Below are 19,613 nucleotides of genomic sequence, written 5' to 3'. Positions count from 1 at the left end.
ATTTACCTTCAAATCTGGGTCATCCACATTAAGTTCCGACTGATAAAGCTCCTGTTCGAATGGCAATCCCGTTATGCGATGAGGACCATTAGGCATGAGTAACACAGTGAACTTAAAGTGAGCAACGAATTCACCTGGGGGAGACAGAAAAGACAAGTTTAGATTGCAATGTGTCAAAAAACATTTTCTATCACAAAAGAATGGCAGTAAAATAAGAAATTCCAAAAATCCTTACACAATATCACAGCAAACACTACTACTGTTAATCTTACCTAACCGATACAGACAGTTAAACTGTGTGTGTGTGTGTGTGTGTGTGTGTGTGTGTGTGTGTGTGTGTGTGTGTGTGTGTGTGTGTGTGTGTGTGTGTGTGTCAGCTGGCCAAGTTCTTGTTCTTTTTTGTGTCTTGACAACTTCACACTTCTACTGCTCAGTTAGTTATTACCTTCGTGCCTAAATTTATAATCCCACATACATGGAGAGAGACTGTTCGTTGAATTTAAAAACACACTCAACAACGAGAACTAATAGAGCCCCTCTAAATAATAGGATGATGTCTATGCAGTCCAAGAACACAATGCATAAAAGAAGAATTCCAAACACTAGGTTTTCTGTACTTGTATACTATTGGTGGCAATCAAAATAGTAGCAGAAACTATCAGCGATGTAGCAGAAATGAAACACCTTTGTGAGAAAAGAGTAATTGATACATAAAGATTCAAAAGGTGACCATATTCATGACTAGAAAAAAAAAACGCAAATTTGAATGTACTGAAGTGCAGCATTGTTCAAATAAATATAACATGTGGGTCCTCCCACAACTGACTGGGCAAGTCTACTCCCGTGACGGAGAAAGGAAAGGTATATTGCCTCGTAGAGGATCGAGCCTAATAAGGTTCAGATTTTGAAACCATCCTTCAAGGTGGATAAAATCTTTACCTTTTCAGAACTTCAGATTTAAATTCATTAGAATCACAATTTAACCCGGTACGATACTTCCCCTCTTAAGTTGTGTTTGACCACATGTGGAAAAATTGTGTACCTAAGTTGGAACTATGAGGTACGATTTTAACGAACATGGTTGGGAGTATCAGTGATCATTCTTGGCATTATTACTTATGAAGAAAGTCACGATCGCAAAGTATCAGTTATTTAAAATGACGGCTTTTGGCCATCTTCACATTAATTACCCTGTAAAGATTATACAAAGTGCATGGTGATTAGGTCAGTCAGTCTTACACAAAATATAAAAGATTAAGCTACAAAGACATGACAATTTAACTACTTGCTGGAGCTGACAATATGCTAAATAGATCCATGCTGTTTAAACTGCACTGTCAAGCGTTAAATAGTGCTCGATTGGGTGCCAGTTTACTTCACTACATCAGCTGTTGTTGTAAACATACATAGCGTTCATTTTCTGCTACTCTTAAGCTGACATGTCTCCCTGTTCCTCCTATGTAGGCAGCTCCACACACACACACTGTAGTTCATGAACACCTGCAGTGTTAAGATTGTCGACTACATCCTTGGTGGAACCTATCATTTCATGGATCCTGTGACTGCTTCAAAAAATCTGTTTGAAACCTTGTCAGCGGAGGACGTTGCCTAGCCGTACACTGACGCCTTTTACATATGGTAAGTGTACCAGTGGAAGCTTCTCTTCTATGTCTTTTTCTCGTGTTCTGCTCCCTTTGGTTTTAGCTATCTTTCTTATGAAGATATCATAGCCATTGGCACGAAACATGTGTTGTAGCTCCTTTAATTCTTCTTTGATGTTATTTTCATCGCTTATCCGGTAGGCTCGAGCAGTTAATGTATGCAGAACAGAATACTTTTGAGCTGGGTGGCTGTGGCTCCCCGCGTGCAGGTACTTTTTACTGTGCGTTGGTTTCTGATACAATTTGTGTCCAAGTTTACCTTCAGCAGCTCTGTATACTTCCACGTCCATAAATGGCAAGGTACCTTTGTTTTCAGTCTCATGTGTGAGGTTTATATTTTTGTGCAGGCTATTTAAGTGCTGGAGGAAGTTTGCCAATTCTGCTTCACCGCGAGGCCAGATGACGGATGTGTTGTCCACATATCATAGCCAACAACTGGGACACAACAGAGCAGAAACTAGGGCCGTTTGCTCAAAGGCTTCCATGAAGATGTCGTTCGTAATATTTTCCCCGCCAGGTGAAGTACGTATATGACAAGCATAAGCACACCAGATCGCAGATATCTAGTGGGATCTGATCCTGTAGAATGCACATAGTCTCCTCAATAGGTACGTTAGTGAAGAGAGACTTAATGTTAAAACTGACCACAATGTCTGATGGCTTTAATCGCAGTTCCCTAATCAGTTGTATGAAGTGGGAGGAGTCTTTCACGTAGCAGTCTGTTTATCCCACAATACAGCATAACTTAAGTGCCAGATGATTCGCATATTACGAACAGTTAGATGGAGTGGCAATGGGTTCCCCGCTCTCACCTGTAGCTGCGGACATCTTCATGGAAGCGTTAGAACAAACAGCCCTAGCTTCTGCTCCGTTACGTCCCAGTTGTCAGGTACGATATGTGGACAACGCATTCGTCATCTGGCCTCACGTCGAAGCAGAATTGGGAAACTTCCTCCAGCATTTAAATAGCCTGCACAAAAATATAAACCTCACACATGAGACTGAAAACAAAGGTATCTTGCCATTTATGGACGTGGAAGTATACAGAACTGCTGAAGGTAAACTGGGACACAAAGTGTACCGGAAACCAACGCACACTAAATGGTACCTGCACACGGAGAGCCACCACCACCCAGCTCAAAAGTATTCTGTCCTGCATACGTTAACTGCTGCCTGAGCCTACCAGATAAGCGAAGAAAATAACATCCAAGAAGAATTAAAGGAGCTACAACACACGTTTCATGCCAACAGCTATGATGACAACATCATAAGAAAGGTAGCTAAAACCAAAGGGAGCAGAACACAAGGAGGCGGCACAGAAGGGACGCTTCCACTGATACACTTACCATATGTAAAAGGCATCAGTGAACGGCTAGGCAACATCCGATGAGGTTTCAAACCGATTTTTCGAAGCAGTCACAGGATCCATGAAATGATAGTCAACAATCTTAACACTGCAGGTATTTACGAACTACGGTGTGAGTGCGAAGCAGCCTACATAGGAGAAACAGGGAGACCTGTCAGCTTACGAGTAGTAGAACACGAACGCTATGTATGATTACGACAATATAATAAATCGGCGGTAGTGGACCACCACCGTGACTGTGGACAACCTATCAGGTTCCACAAAGCCCGACTGCTGGAGAAAGAATCGTGGATGCGAGGAAGCAAAATACTGGAGGCATCGAAATTATTAAGCAGCCTGACAACATCAACAGAGAAGATGGCTACAAACTCCCGGCGTCCTGGTTGCCGGCCATCCCAGTCCAACGGGCTGCGAGCGGTCGCTACACGGGACAGACGTTATGTGCACAAACAGCTGTAGAGCAACTGTCAGTCCACTTCCGCACACACCAGGAGGAGAACTTGCCAACCAGAAGCCGAACGCTGATTGGTGTACAGCTACCAATTGTTGACGACATGGACATCCACGAATAGCCTCTTTCTTTCCATCTCTACTTACGTCATGACTAGCCAATCATATTAAAGGGCCAATTAAAAGATTTACAACAGTGACATCAGCCATCGATAGTCTGTAATAAATAGAAGCACTTACCCCCATGCATAATCAGTTGTGCCCTGAGGAAGGCTGTTGCAATTCGGCCGAAATGTTGGTTTTAGTTTATTATTGTTAGTTTTTAGCAACCGGCCGCGGATGCCTCCGTTCTTATATAAAAGTAACAGTACAGTATATGTATATCATTATAAAAGTTCAAGTGTTTCAATAGCACAGGTAATTAGTAAACTTATTTAACTTGGGCGCTGCAACATGCTGTTGCCTGTGTGACATTGTATATTGTCTACTGGCACTGAAAAATGTTTCTGGATTATGCTGTTTGCATGGAAATGGTGTCCAGATCTCCATTACTTTGATTGAATTGGCATTTTGCTAGGAATTCAACGTTGTGTGTAGAGAATACCACTATTTGTAACAGACTGGGAGAATCAGGTGACGTTTGAGCAAATCAGATAAAAAAAGTTAAATTTATAAGAGCAATTTGGCTATGTCAGTTGTAAAAGAAATACAATTGCATTTTTAAAAGTTTTTTTTCTGTTACATGTAGTGTCAGCATTTGTAAAAGATTTAGGAAATAAAATATAAAGAAGTGACAGAGTCAACTGGTAGAAAACGAAATGTGTAATCTAACAGGATCAGTGAAATATTTTTTTAAAATTTGTCATATACGTTAACTACATGAGAAAACAAACAACTATCCTCCTCACATTATTAAAAAAAAGATTTTGTGAATATTAATTTTTATTATGGTTTTAGGGCACAAAACTGCTATGGTCATAAGCACCCATTATGTGGCTTAGAAAAAAAAATTTGAATCAGCAGCAATGGGATCAAAACTCAATAAGGAGGGAAACTAAAAATGGAAGAATCTTAAAACACAGCTATTGAGGGAGGGGGGGGGGGGGTTCTCCGAAAAGAGCTTCAAATGACTGATGTCATGTGTCTGACACAAACTCAAGGACGCCATCGGCTGAGCGTTTCTCACCTGCCAAAAGGGAAGCCGTGAACAGGCATGTAGCGGTTTAAAATAAGGCACTGAAGTAAAAGGTGTCTCAACGTCCACGGTTAAGAGCAGTGGTGACAACGTAGGGGAGGATCACCACTTAAAACATATCAATGGCTAAAAAGACAGTGCCCAATCTGGAGTCTTGTTAAAATTACCTCCACCCGACAAGTAGGCCGCGACAAAGAGGTCCAAACAAAGGGAAGAGATTTTATGTCCCATAATTTATTATTGGGAAGTGCAGACCAATGTGTGTGCTATAAAAGAGCTACACCACGGCTTAAAATGCTCTGTAGATCGGCAAAGGGAACCATGAAAACAGCGGGCTGAGTAGGCGAGACTGCAACCATTGTCGCTATATCGGTTGCCTCGTTTCCGTGGATACCAACATGCCCTGGGATACACAGAGATGCCCTTAAGTGGAGCATGTGAAGGCAGTCCAAATCCGGTGGTGCCAGAAGATGAACAGGATAAAGAGTTTAGAGGTTTAGAAGAGAGCTTAACCAATCCGAGCATATAACATACTGTACCCGCATATGGTGACAGATGCATTGAACAGCCTGGACAACAGCATAAAGCTCCGCAGTAAAAACCAAACACTGATCAGGAAGCCAAAATGTAATAGGTGTGTTGCGAATAATATAGGTACTCCCAACATAAAAGGTGGTCTTTGAGCCGTCAGTGTAAATAAATGTGGCATCCTTCATTTAGGCGCATAGAGCAGCAAATGCCTGACAAACTCTGAGGGGGGAGGGCCTTGGGGGGAGGGGGGGGCGGCGCTATCCTTGGAAACCTGGCAAACATACGGAGAAGGCAGGTCCAGGTCCGGGGGTGAAGCCATGGTGGCTCCGTCCTCTCATTTGGCAAGAAAGTTTTAAGAAATTGGAAGGAAAGGGAATGTAACAGTTGATGGAAGTGGACTCCCGATGGTAGTCGAGAGGAAGGGCAGCCTGCATACCCTAAACCCAAGGTGGTGTCGAAAAAGAGGGCATGGGCCAGATGAGCAGGCATGGAAGACCAATGACCAGCGTTAACGACTCAGGACAGCTCACCGATTGGAGAGCGGAGGTTCAGCAGTCTCAGCCTAACGGCTCTCCACAGGGCTGGTGTAAAAAGCTCCAGATCCAAAATGTAATCAATGGTGGTGGACAGAGTATAGGCACCAAAGAATACACGGCTGTGCAGAGGAGTAATCTACACTTCCATAGTCCAATTTCGAGTGCACTAAGGCGAGATAGAGGCGGAGGAGGAAGGATCGCAGACAGGGAGCCGAAAAATATGAAACACGGGGAGACCGCACAGTTTTCTGTACAACACAAGTTCCAAGAATTTGGCGATGTCTGCAAACGGAAGGTCGACAGGGCCTGGATGTAGGGAAGGCAAACTAAACTCCACACGATGCCAAATATTTACAGACGGTCTTGCTGGGAGAAAATCAGAAGCCGGTTTCGATGCTCCAGGAGTGGAGACGATCGAGACATCCTTGAAGATGTCGTTCATGAAGGCTGGTCTGTTGAGAGCTGTAGTAGATTGTAAAATCGTCGACAAAGAGGGAGCCCTAGACATCGGGAAGGAGGCAATCCGTAATTGTATTTGTAGTGATGGCAAATAGTACAACACTTAGCGCAAAGCTCTGAGGCACCCCATTTTCTTGGGAGAAAGTGCAGGAGAGAGTAGTGTTCATACGCACCTTAAATGTGCAGTCAGTCATAAATTCATGGATGAAAAGAGGTAGCCGACCTCGAAAGCCCCAAGAGAACAGTGTGCAGAAGATGCCTGGCCTCCAACAGGTATCATATGCACTCTCCAGATCAAAAAATTAGCTACCACTTATCTCCTGAGAAAATTGTTCATGATTTAAGTGGAGAGAGCAACAAGAGGGTCAACTGTGGAACCATTCTTTGAGAAACTACATTGGGCAGGTGTTAAAAGGTTTCGGGACTCCAGCCACCAGCCTAAACAGAAATTTACCATAGTCTCCGAAACCCTAAATACACTACTCATGAGAGAGATGGGGCAATATCTAGAGGAGAGATGTTTGTCCTTTTCGTGATTGGGAACAAGAATGACAATACCTTCCCACCATCTTCTGCCAAAGGCACTGTCAGTTCAAATTTGATTATAAAGGTGAATGAGGTAATGCAAACTACAGTATGGCAAATGTAGCAACATTTGGATGTGGATGCCATTTGGTCCCATGGCAGAAGAGTGAGAGGAAGAGTGTGAGTGTTGGAGTTCCTCATAGAAAAAACAGTATTATAGCTTTCGCAATTTTGAGAGGAGAAAGCAAGAGGTTACACTTCCGCTGCTCGTTTCTTTGGGAGAAAGGCTGGTGGGTAATTTGAAGAGCTCAAAATCTCAGCAATGTATTGACCCAATGAGTTAGAAATTGCAACTAGGTCCACTAAGGTATCTTGCATGGCAGTTAGCCCAAAGATCGGGGAGAAACGAGATGTGCCAGATAACCATCAAATTCGACTCCAAACTACAGATAAGGGAGAAGGTGTTAAAGGAGCTGGTAAAGAAGTCCCAGCTTGCCCTCTTGCTATCACAGATGATGCAACGGCATAATGCACGTAATTGCTTATAGCAGATACAGGGATACAGTTGGCCAACTTAGGATAATGGCAGAAAACACAAAGAGCACATCTTCCATTCACGCACTGCGTCACGGCACTCCTCATTCCACTAAGGAACTGGGGAACGCTGGGGCAAAAGGGAGGTACACTGTATTGAACATTCCACAGCTGTACGAACAACTTCAGTAACACGAGTGACCTGATTGTCAATGACAGGAACTGACAGTCATCAAATGTTGTTAGAGAAGAGAAAAGTGTCAAATCTGCTGCCAGCGTTGTGGGCACATACATGGCAGTTATGACTGTAATCAAAGGAGACATTGAAAATGGTCAATCAATTGTATCAGCAAAAGCAAACCATTCTAAGTGCTGAGGTTCCCCATTGTTGAGGCAAACAAGCTCTGTTGGTAGAAGAGGTCAATCAATGGGAGCCTCTCAGACAAGGACATTGAGATCCCCAAAGCAGGTGGTGGACATTGGAAATCCCCAACTGGCAAATAAGAGGGTGGAAGCTAACTAAGGAGATAAAAGAGATTGGCTCTTGCCATTGGTGTGGACGACGGAATATATATGGTACAAAGAGATAAGGTGTATCCAGAAAGGGAAATACGTACAGCGACAGCTTGGAAGGAACTGTTTGAGGGGATTGGGTGATAATGGATAGTATGATGGAGAAGAATGGTCCCCGTGTGCCAGAGCACCATCAACAGAGGGGAGACCAAACCAAACTGACTGGAAATGAGGTAAGAAAAAGCAATCACGGGGACATAGCTTTGTTTCCTGAAGACAGAGACTGGGGAGTAGGATTGTACAATTCATCCCAATTGGAGTGAATTCCACAGATATTCTAGTGGATAATTCACATAAGGTTGACAAGAAAGAGAAAAATCTCACCACGGTTGCAGTCAACTCAACAACCACTGAGAGCTGACAGCAGATGGTGTGGAACAGCATTCAGCCAAAGGCAGATCTTGATTCATAGGTTGTTCGGGGGCAGCTCCTGCCACCAGTGATCGGCCACCCGCAGTGTGTCTCGGCAACAATGGAATACAGCTGAGGACAGCTACCACTGGGTAGTGCTGTAGGAGAGATATACCATGATGGAGGAGGAAAGAAACTTCATTTCTTATGAGCCTTCTTGGAAGCAGGATATCGAAATGGAGGAGTCGATGGTTGTGAGGTCCAGGTCTGTAAACAAGTAGGCTCTTTTTTGGAAGTCTGGGCTTCCGATTTTGGGGTCCGTGATTTAGCAGGAGCCAATGAAGGTTGAGAATTGAGTAAGTGAGTGATAGTGGGGAGGTTGAACGGGCGATCTTTGGGATGTCCGCTCTGCCGACAGTAGTTCTGAAGGTGACATCCCAAGTCTGCGTGGCTACCTCCTTAGTAGGTCGAGGAGAGCTGGGACAGTGCTATATTTACCCGCTGGGAGCACAGTGGGCTTTCTACTGGCAAATAACTTACGAGCAGCAAATAGACACCTTTTCCTTCACTCGGATTTCCTGAATAATTCGTTTATCTTTAAAAATAGGGCAATCCCTAGAGGAAGCAGCGTGGTTGTCCATACAGCTAATACGACAAGGAGATGGAGGTGGAGAATCACCCTCATGGGCATCCCTACCACAGGTAAAGCATATGGCCGTATTAGAACACAACAAGCTGGTATGATCAAACTGCTTACACCGATAGCAATGCATAGAATTGAGGATGTAAGGGTGAACTGAAATCATATCTCACTCTAATGTTCAATAGAACGTGAACACTATCAAATTTCAAGAAGAGAGTGCGGGTCGGTACCAATTCCTTTTGTATCCTCTTCGTAACTTGAGTATGGTCGTTACACCCTGATCACGCAGGTAATGTTGAATGGCCTCATTGGCTAATCCGTCAATTTATCTTGAATAAACCACTCCGCACAATGAATTTAAAGTGCGGTGCACTTTCACCTGGACAGGGAAGGTGTGTAGCTGTTTACTTCAAAGCAATTTATGTGCCTGGAGGACACTGTATTTCTAACAACAAGGTGCCATTTCGTACCTGGGAACAAGACTTTACATAACCTGCAATTGGTCACCATCTTTCTGAATAATGAAAGGGTTGACTGGAGAGAAGTCTACCTCCGTCAGACCGAGAAACAACTAGGAACTTTGGCACTGATGGAAGAATTGTCCAAGGCTGAGACTCATGTAGCTTTCTCTTGTGGGCAGAAGTTTTAGAATTAAAAGAAAGCATTGTGAATGTATCCCCCATGATAACCGACTTCTCTGATGGCACGCTCCTTCCTAGTGGGGGCCCTCACTGAGGGCTCTCCCGCTTTAGGTGATTGTCCACACTTCAGGTCACACCTCCCAAAACATGGACGGAGGGGACAATTTGTACATTCAGAACGTAGCAGCTTGGGTAATCACACCTCCCTGGGCCCGGCCTTTACCAGGCGTATGTATGTGTCCTACTTGTCTACCCGGGGCTGGGAATTATGCCTTACCCTGTCACTGGCTACGCATGGGTCGGCCTTCAGATGAAAGAGAAAGGGAGGCACAAAGAAAAGGAAAGAAGAGAAGAATTCTCAAACACCGCAGTGGAGAAGAAGGTAAAGATAAGAATCAAGGAAAAGAGAAGGATAAAGTAAGGACAGAGACTTTCCAGTAGATGAACGAAGAGAAACTATGTCTTACAGTCACAAGCATGTGTCTCTGGACATAGGCACAAAACATACTCCCGAAGAGAAGAGGAAGGGGAGGTGAGGGGAGGGGAGAGGAGGGAGAGGGGGAAGGATGTGGAAAGGGAAGGGTACTGTGCTGGCCACGCACATATACACATGAAAGTTGTGGACACTCTGGGGATGGAAAGTAACTGTTCGTTTAAAAGAATTTAAGAGTTATTATTCTTGTGAATAAAAGTTTCAAGCTCCTCAAGTGTGTTCAAAAGTAACTCATTTAAGCTTGTGTGTAATATTTCAAGGCAGTTAGAGATGCCACCTACAGTGTCAGAACATTGATTTATTTTGTGAAATACTGGAGATATGTTCCTTAAAATGTGTTTTAAAATTACAACCAGCCCATCCAATGAATATTTTTTTTGCAGTTGCCAGCCATCAGTTTACACACACCTGAGTGAGGAAGGTGTTCATTGGCATTTCTAATACTGCGTCTTAATTTATTTAAAAGGGTATTTGCAGGTATAAATTTGGTATTCTTGTAAAGTTAATTCTACTGGAAACTTCAGAACTATAGCGATTTAGACTACGTCTTTATGGGAATCTGTGGTTTTTTGTTTTAATTTCTGAAATGGGGACTGTATGATTTTGGATCACAGTTATTAGCATAAACAATTTGCTTCAAAAATTCATCTTATTTATGTTATTGTAAATGTCATCCAATTCTCCCAATCTTTCATGGATCATTGTACTCTCTACACACAATGCCGAAAATTTCAAGCAAAACACCAATTCAACCAAGGTAATGGCAACATGGACAATGTCTCCATGTGAACAGCACAATATACCAACATCTCTGGATGGCAATAGGCAGCCGTCAATATATTGCTATCGCCAAGAACCACCAGCTGGCATTTAACATTTGCATGACATTTCATATTGGTGCTGTTGTATATGAAGTTTATTTAAGGTTTTATTAATGACCTGCACTATTTATTTGAACAGTGTAAGTTTTATAAAGATAAACTTATATTTCTACGGTTAGTTTCCCACTGTACTTCAATTTGCACATCATAAATATTTTTACGTATAGTAAGATTCCGTGGCTGCAGCTGGTGTAATGCAGCAAATTGGCACGCTATGAAGCATGTACAGCCACCAGCAGCAGTTATCTTGACAACATGCAGCTACTCTGCACATCACCAGCTCCAGCAAAGGGGTAAAACAACATGCCTTTTTAGTTTAATCTTTGTACATTTTATGTAAGATTGACTGATCTAATCACCACATGCTCTCTCACAATCTTTACAGTGCAATCAGTCTGAAGATGACCTACTGTATGCTGCAGACAGTCATTTTAAATAAATGATATTTTGTGATTGTGGCTGTTTTTGCATAAGGAACTGTGGGGTACATTCTGAGGACACAAAAAAGAAGTAACACATTGTCTCCTGAACCCAGGGATCCAAGTTAAGATACTTGTCCAGCAGTTTTAGCTTTTCACTAATGCTCAGAATACCACCAGTTCAGCACAACACACGCACACACATACATCCTACTGTCAAAGAATCTGTTATGCTTGTAGGAAGGAAGGAAGGGAGAAAGAAAGGAAGGAGAATTTCAGGTTTCAACTGTTGATAACAAGGTCACTACAGACAGATTTAGCAGAAAATGGGTATTGGTCATTCAAAGGAACAAGCATATGCAGAAAATTGGTGATGGTCTTTCAATAGGAATCATACAAATATACGTAGCAGGTAATTGAGAGAAACAACACAGAAAGCCTAAAAGGGGATGGCCAGATGGGAGTTTGAAGTGCACAGCTCTCAAATATGAGTCTCCTGTCAAATCACCGAACCAGCTTGATCAGGCTTTTTCTTTCCCCCAAGACATATGAAAAATCTGGTGAAACTTGTGTTTTTCTGGCAGGGTTTCCGATCTCCAGGCCCATGATTTTCCCTTTTTGTTTCTTCTCAAAATATAATATCTATTATAACACTTTAAAATTACCATTTTCTTTTATATAGTTTTCTTCCAGAATTTATTTCCACCAGTAGAGTTTTGCTTAATGCACACACTTCTCTTGGTGTTAACATTTAATACTGCACTGTCTTCTCCTCACTACATTGAAAATCAGGTCTTTAATATAATTATGTGAATTACGTGCTTCAATTTTCCTTCCCCTTTTATAACTTACCCGACTTTTCATAAAGCACCTGGAAAGGTTCAATCAGTTTGTGATTCACACATTCCATTACACCTAATTTTGCTTTTTTGTCATCTTCAAATCCACGGAGATTGAATGGCATGGTTCCATACTTGTGACTAACTTCGCTAAAGAATGTTCTTGAAGTCTTCAGCTTCAACTGGTATGTCTCGTCTGTCTTCTTGTATATGGTAACTCTAGTAGCAGTCTCCTTGCCCTACACAAAAATAAGAATACGATCAATATATCAAACACAAACACACATTTCGATATTTTATCATACCGTCACTGCAGCCATATTTTTGTACAAATTCCACCCATTAAAATTTATGAAAGTGTCAAAATACCATAAAATTTGTCATATAACCATTCTCACTATTGATTTTGCAAGACATACTAGGCACAGCAATGTAAGGCAATCTGTCTCTAAAAGTAGTGTTTTCTGAAAAAACTACTACTACTACTACTACTACTACTACTACTACTACTACTACTGATAACAGACTGTTTTCCATTAAAACGGATGTTATCACTGCCACCCACAACCCACTTCCATTAACAATCTTTCTCAACCCCTCCCCCACCGCCTAACTCTAGGGAGACCCGGCTTGTCAATCAAAACCAGTAATGGCATTGTTAAGTGCTCATGTCTGGGATACACAAATCTGAAAGGAGAATCTAATAACTGGTCTGCAAAGGTTACAGAAAGTTGGCAACAGCTGAACAATTACAATTGTATCTGGTACCTATGACAGTGGTGACATTTAATGAGAAACCAAGAATGTATTATTAAAAATAGCAGCAGATTTCAGCAACACAAGAATTATTGTCCAGTTTGGAAATGAAAGTTTTGCCATAACTGACTGATTCTCTTGCTGTTTATTTGAACAATACATACGGAGAAAAAAGTTTTTGAAGTGGAGGACACGTTATCAATACCACCTAATTTTTCTGTGGTACAATCGATACACAGTTTAATTTCAGATCAGCACCATTACCTTCCCGTACTACTTTTTGTAGCTATAATTCCATTTTCAACCAAATATGAAGAGAGCAGCAAAATTAACACAAACACAACAAACCTATCATTTCAATACAGTTGTTTTTGTATAATACTTGATTCAAAACCTAGTCACAAAATTAAGATAGGAAGACAGAAAGAACTGAAACTGACTGCATTACACCACATAACTCTATATTTGTAATACAGAATTACTTGAAAGATTAATTTCTTTTCTTAGTATGGACAGATGGTTATATTCGTGCAGCATGTAATGAGCCTCACATGTCGTCACCCCCCCCCCCCCCCCACACCACACACACACACACACACACACACACACACACACACACACACACAGAGTCCACAATATGATGCATCTCACACTGAATTCGTTACATACTTTACAGAGAAAGCTTCTCATGTCGACAACACTACTTACTACAATTGAGTTCTTGTACAAAACGAACTTTCAATCAATAAAGAGTTAATTTCAATTCTCTTAAACATGAAATACAGTGAAACTGGAACTTTATTATCTACTGAATTAAGAACTGAAAATATCACACACACACACACACACACACACACACACACACACACACACGCAGTTTTAAATTTTTAAAGCTAATACGAACATGTTTAACAGGAGTAGCATTGAAGTAGCTTTAATAATGAAAAATAGAAATAAGGGAGAGCAACTATGAACGAACAGCATAGTGAATGTGTCCTTCAAGTCTTTCACAGCTGAATGACTGAATAAAATCTTTCTTTCAAGCAGCATCAATCCCAATAAAACTTATGAGCTTTCAATGGCTAGCTCCACTACTATTGACTGGCGAGGCTGGTACTATTACCTGCTTATATACCTACAATTACGATCACAGGCACCAGAGAGGACTAAAAAGACATGCATGGAAGGCGAGTTGGACACCTCATAGCTGCCCCGGCCCACCACAGGACCATGTGATGTCAAGTGGTGTGAGGGGCCAGAGCAACATCCAGTATGTTGACGCACAAGCCAAGACTCTTGTTTTCAAAAGTATTTTGTATTTTTTTTTCAAGGCAATTCTCAGCTATGGCCGACTTGTGGAGTTCCCTTTGCATAATGTCTCTTGTGCTCAGCACATTGCTATGCAATTGTGAAAATTGTCTGGCCTACACAGATGCTGCCACACTCGCAAGAGACACGAAGAGCTATGTTGTCTTCAACAGGGCACAAAATATCTCTTATCTTGGGGGTTGGCAGGAACACCGGTCTCCATCCATGTCTCTGCAGTACATGTTTTAACTCGCTCTTCGTTGCCCAACCCTATGGCAGGAAAGCCGCCGGCTTGGCTTCTTCTGCCGATTCACAAGGTGTCCTCCTTCGGTGACCCCTGAAAGAGTTTGCAATGTCTCTTTTGCTCTAGCCCTTCTTCTTTAACATGACAGAACCACCTGACAATTCCAGGTCAGGCCATTGTGAACATCATGTTGTAAACTTGCAGACATATGTTAAAATGCTCAAGATAATGGAAATAGGTCGAAATGATGTAATGGTTAGTCTGGACGTGGTGTCACTTTTTACGATGGTGCCAGCGCTGAGCACACTGGATCCTCTGGCCCCACCAGTATCTACATGGAATCGTCAAGTTGTTCCATCATGTTGTAACGACAACTTACTACTTGTACCACAAAAAATATGAAATGACAGATGGCACAGCAATGAGATCACCACTGCCTCCTGCAGTCGCAAATTTCATCATGGAGCACTTTCAGGAGCACTCTGAGGTGTTGCATCTGTCTTGCTTACTTCGGTACGTCAATGACACCTTCCTGATACAGCCTCACGGTGGAAATACACTGCAGCAGTTTGTAGAGCACATGAATGGTGTCCAATGCAAAATTAAATTTACCACTGAAATGGAGAAGGATGGCAAGCTACCGTTCTCAGATGTTTTAGTTGAGCGGAAGGCAGGAGGCCGACTTGGTCATTCAGTGTACATTTATCAATATTTGAAAGCTGGTAGTTTTCACAACCCTGTACACAAGAAAGCAGTCCTGAACATGTTAGTACACAGAGCGAAAGTTATTTCTGACGACAACCACCGAAGCCTGAACTGTAGCACTTGAGGCACATGTTCAGGGAGAATAGCTACAGCAAAAGTGGCACTACAAATGTTTTAAGGTGTCCAGAGGACACCTTGTGAATCGGTAGAAAAAGCCAAGCTAGTGGCTTTCCTGCCACAGGGTCGGGCAATGAGCAGGAAGTTAGGGCTTGTACTGCAGGGGAATGCATTAAAACCAGTGTTCCAGCTCCACTCTCGAGATACAAGATATGTTGTGCCCTGTTAAAGAATACATTGTTCCTCGTATGCCTGGTGTGTACAGAGGCCCTTGTCAGTGCAGCGTCATCTATAAAGGCCGGACAACCCGCACAACTGCAGAGAGCACTGAACCAAGCACACTAGACATATTAAGCAAAGGGAGCGAAACAAGCCAGCCATAGCTGAGCACTGCCTTAAATACAGACACAAAATACAAATTGAGAACACAAGAGCCTTGGGTCATGGGTCAACATACTGGTATGCCATTCTTATCTCAGCCGCCCTTCTATAACAAACAGCAACAATTTTAACAGAGACCAGTGCTACACACTGAGTAGGGTGTAGGAGCAGGCTTTTTACGTCTAAAGGAAGCTACGGTGAATGCTTAACACTTGTAGGGAAGAGGGAGTGGCAGTTTCAAATGTGGCACTGGCCCCTCGTGCCATCTGACATCACTCAGTCCCGCAGCAGGCCGGAGCTGCTGTGAGCTGCCCCAACTCATCATCTGCACACACATCGTTTCAGTCCTCTGATTGGTGGCAGCGGATATAATCGTAGGCTTATTAGCAGGAAATAGTGTCAATCCCAGCAGTAAGTAGTTTTACTCCTGACAGCAAGGCCACAGCAAACCATCGAAAGCTCGAGAATTTTATTGGAATTGACAAGGCTTGAAAATCGAGAAGGTTTTCTTCAGCGTAGTGAATGTATTCTTGCAGCAGAGAGAGAGAGAGAGAGAGAGAGAGAGAGAGAGAGAGAGAGAGAGAGAGAGAGAGAGAGAGAGAGAGAAAACTCCCTCACATTAGTACAAACTTATACATCTATTTGCTTTGTAGTTGTAGAAGCCGGAAGACTACGACAAGATAGAGGAACCACAGATAAATTAAAACAAATACCTGAATCAGTCGTTAACTTTTTTTTTTCTCTCCTCGAAAACTCGTTTCTAGAGCTTACACCCTCCACTTCAGGTGGATCAGTGGATTATATTAGGTTTTAGTTTGCTGGGTGTAGTGAGTTACTGTTTCATTTCGATACAAGTAAGATGTAATGTACATTTGTTAACATAATATGGCCCTGGAATTCTGAGTTTTAACCAATAGTAAAGCTACTTACATGTTCCCCCAGAAAGAATCCTGATGGTCATTATAAATATACATTTTCATCTTCAGGTGTTCCACAAACACGAGTTAACATAACCAGACCAGATACTGTACACAGGCAGAAATTCAGTTCCCAATAAATCAAAGTACATTCATTACTAACTTATACTTTTTGCTTAAGGGTATCGTTATTCCAAGAAAATATGTAAAAATTAAGGTTATGGACCTATATGTCAGGACATTGATTTGTAAATGTTTAAGTCAGGTAATTTGTGATTTGTTTTCATGATTTAGGTCAATCAAAAATAGGTGGTAGTAGAAATTACAGTATCATCTAGCTTCTATAGAGGTTCATTGCCACACATACATTTTTGTCATTGAGTTTCATGTCATGTTTCCTGGTGCAGAGAAAAATTTCAAGTAGTTTGTAGATTGACTGACTGATTAATTGAGAGGGCTTTTGGGACCAAACAGCGAGGTCATCAGTCCTGCGATTCCGAAGTGAGTCACAGAAGAAAGAGGGTCTGCTAAAAGTAGACGGATCCACTCAAGGGACTCAAATTATAAAATAATAATGATCATTAAACACACACAGTAAAGGCATAAAAGGTGAGACCAAATAAAATTTTAAAAATAAAATAATTTAAAAAACTGGTAAAAAGGGGGCAGTCATGGAGGCACAAACCGAGAAAATTAAAATCACAACCAACCTGCCCTGCTTCAAGACTAAAATAGAACTTTATATCTGGAAATAAAAACCACTTTCGTGGAGGGAACTCAGGACCAGTTCAACCATCCATGAATCGTCTGCTAATATTAAATTTAAGGAATCAGGAAGGCTATACTTAACACGAAGAGCCGAAAGAAGGGAACATTCTACAAAAATGTGAAATATCGTCAGTCCGGCTCCACAACCACATTGCAGGGGTGGGTCGTTGCATAGGGGGAAACAATGGGTGAGCTGGGTATGATCAATGCTTAAAACAGCGGACTCCTTATGAGAGGAGTGGAAGGAAGAGCACTACATTGCAGTAGACTCCTTGATTGTGCTGTGTTTATAACTATGAGCAGTGGCGCTCCACACAGTATTCCACTTTTGAGCAAACTGAGATTTGACATAGATTCGCATATCCACAGCTGGAATCATGAAAGGAAATGGGGGTTAAGTGTCTGCTTCTCTAGCAAACAGTTAGCCAGTTCATTCCCTGGGATGCCCACAACTGGAGACCCAGAGAAAGATGACTGAACAGGCGGCACACACTCAAGGGTAGAAAGGTGGTCATGGATAGCAGAGACCAATGGTGAAGAGAGTACAACTGGTCAACAGTCTGCATGCTGCTCATGGTGTCTGAACAAATAAAAATGCTGTGGAGGGAGGTTCAAGAAAGAGAAAGGAGCGCCCTGTGAATGACCAGAAAAGCTTTGCTGTGAACACACTACATGATCCCAGCAATAAACAGTGTTCGAAGCCAGTAGGAAAGTGAAAGTGTATCCCACATTATCAACCATCAGTGTAAAAGATGGCGGCATCCTGCAATTCTGCAAGGATGGTACAAGACGGTGGTAAACCATAGAAGTTACAGAGACCTTAGACTAGAGATTATAGAATTGATCTCGTCCAGGGTCCTAAGCACCACCCGTGTGTGTGTGTGTGTGTGTGTGTGTGTGTGTGTGTGTGTGTGTGTGTGTGTGTACGGGGGAGGGGGCGGCGGTGGTATGAGGAAAGACACGAAGCGAAGTCCAGTGACTGGAGGTGGAGATCCCAACAGAGGTAAGTGAGACGCCTGCCCGCCGGCAATCCCACCCTTGGGCAGGTGTTAGGAGGAAGACATCGCTCATTGGCGAAGAATACAGGGTACACAGGATGGTCAGGGAATGGGAATGAGTGAATGGCAACTGCATAAGGAACAAGGAGCTGGTTATGTTGGATGTGTACAGAGGGAATAACCGCTTCTGTGAGGAGACTATCAATAGGACTAGTGCGAAAGGCACCAATAATCAGATGCACCCCACAATGATGGGACAGCATCAAGGAGTTTCTAAGTGGAAGGAGCTGCTGAGCCATAAACATGACTACCATAATCTAGTCTGGACAAAACCAGAGCACGGTAAAGATGGAGAAGAGTGGAATGGTCTGCACTCCAAGATGTGTGCGCCAGGAGGCACAGAACATTAAGCTTCCACATACATATAGTCTTTAGATGGCGAATGTAGGGCCGTCTTGTGAGCTTGTTGTCAAAAATACGGCCCAAGAAACAGGAAAACTTGAAGCCACGGGCAGAGGCCCACACAGATGTATGTCAGATGGTGCCTTGGAGCTTGCACTCAGCAGTTGCTACCAAGTCAGAGCTGCACCAAATGCAAAAATCATGTATGTACAATGCTGTGGTAACCAGAGGACCAACAGAGGTCACAAGCCCATTGATGACAATGAGGAAGAGTGTGACACTTGTCATGTGGGATACCATTCTCCTGAATCTGGAAGGTCAAAGACGACTGCAACAAGGTGCCAGCGATGAATAAAAGCCTGTTGGATGGCTGCTTCCATTCAGAGTAAATGGTAAATTGGAGGTCACCCTGCGTGGAAGCCACACTGATGCGGGGACAAAAGACCCAGAGATTCCAGTACCCAGCATAATCTGAAGCTGACAATCCTTTCGAGCAGTTTACAAAGATTGTTTGCCAGGCTAATTGGGCGGTTTTTCCTGGGCTTAAGGATGGGGATAATTATACTGTCTCGCCATTGTGACGGAAAAGCACCCGATAGTCAAATGTGGTTTAAGACGCTGAGGAGCAGTTGCCTCTGGAGAACGTCCAAGTGTTGGATCATCTGGTTGTGGATGGAATTAAGGCCTGGGGCTGAGTCTCATGAAGAGCTAAGATCCTGCACAGATTCCCATTCAGTGAAGGGCGCATTATAGGGCTAAACATGGTGCAGGATGAAACAGATGGTGGTCTGTTCAACTCTGTTTCCGCCGCAGAAAAGTAGTAGGGTAAGAAGAGGAGGACAGTGCCGTCGCGAAGTGTGTCGTCAGGTGTTCTGCGAGGACCAATGGGTCGGTGCACAGAGCACCTTGGAAGGTTCAGA

At 42.7% G+C, this 19,613-nt stretch overlaps 1 protein-coding gene across 1 annotated transcript in view; it reads right to left on the bottom strand.

Annotated features, from left to right (window-relative positions):
* Positions 1-19,613, bottom strand: part of LOC126293285 (proliferation-associated protein 2G4) — a 57,594-nt gene that overhangs the window by 11,038 nt on the left and 26,943 nt on the right. The window contains exons 7-8 of the mRNA XM_049986405.1: positions 12,111-12,336; positions 7-134 (exon numbers count right to left, since the gene is read on the bottom strand). Of these exons, the coding sequence (XP_049842362.1) occupies positions 7-134; positions 12,111-12,336 (354 nt within the window). The remainder of the gene's footprint in view (positions 1-6; positions 135-12,110; positions 12,337-19,613) is intronic.

The sequence above is a fragment of the Schistocerca gregaria genome, chromosome 10 (genome assembly GCF_023897955.1).
Source record: "Schistocerca gregaria isolate iqSchGreg1 chromosome 10, iqSchGreg1.2, whole genome shotgun sequence".
NCBI lineage: Eukaryota > Metazoa > Arthropoda > Insecta > Orthoptera > Acrididae > Schistocerca > Schistocerca gregaria.
This window is presented reverse-complemented; position numbering and strand designations above follow the sequence as displayed.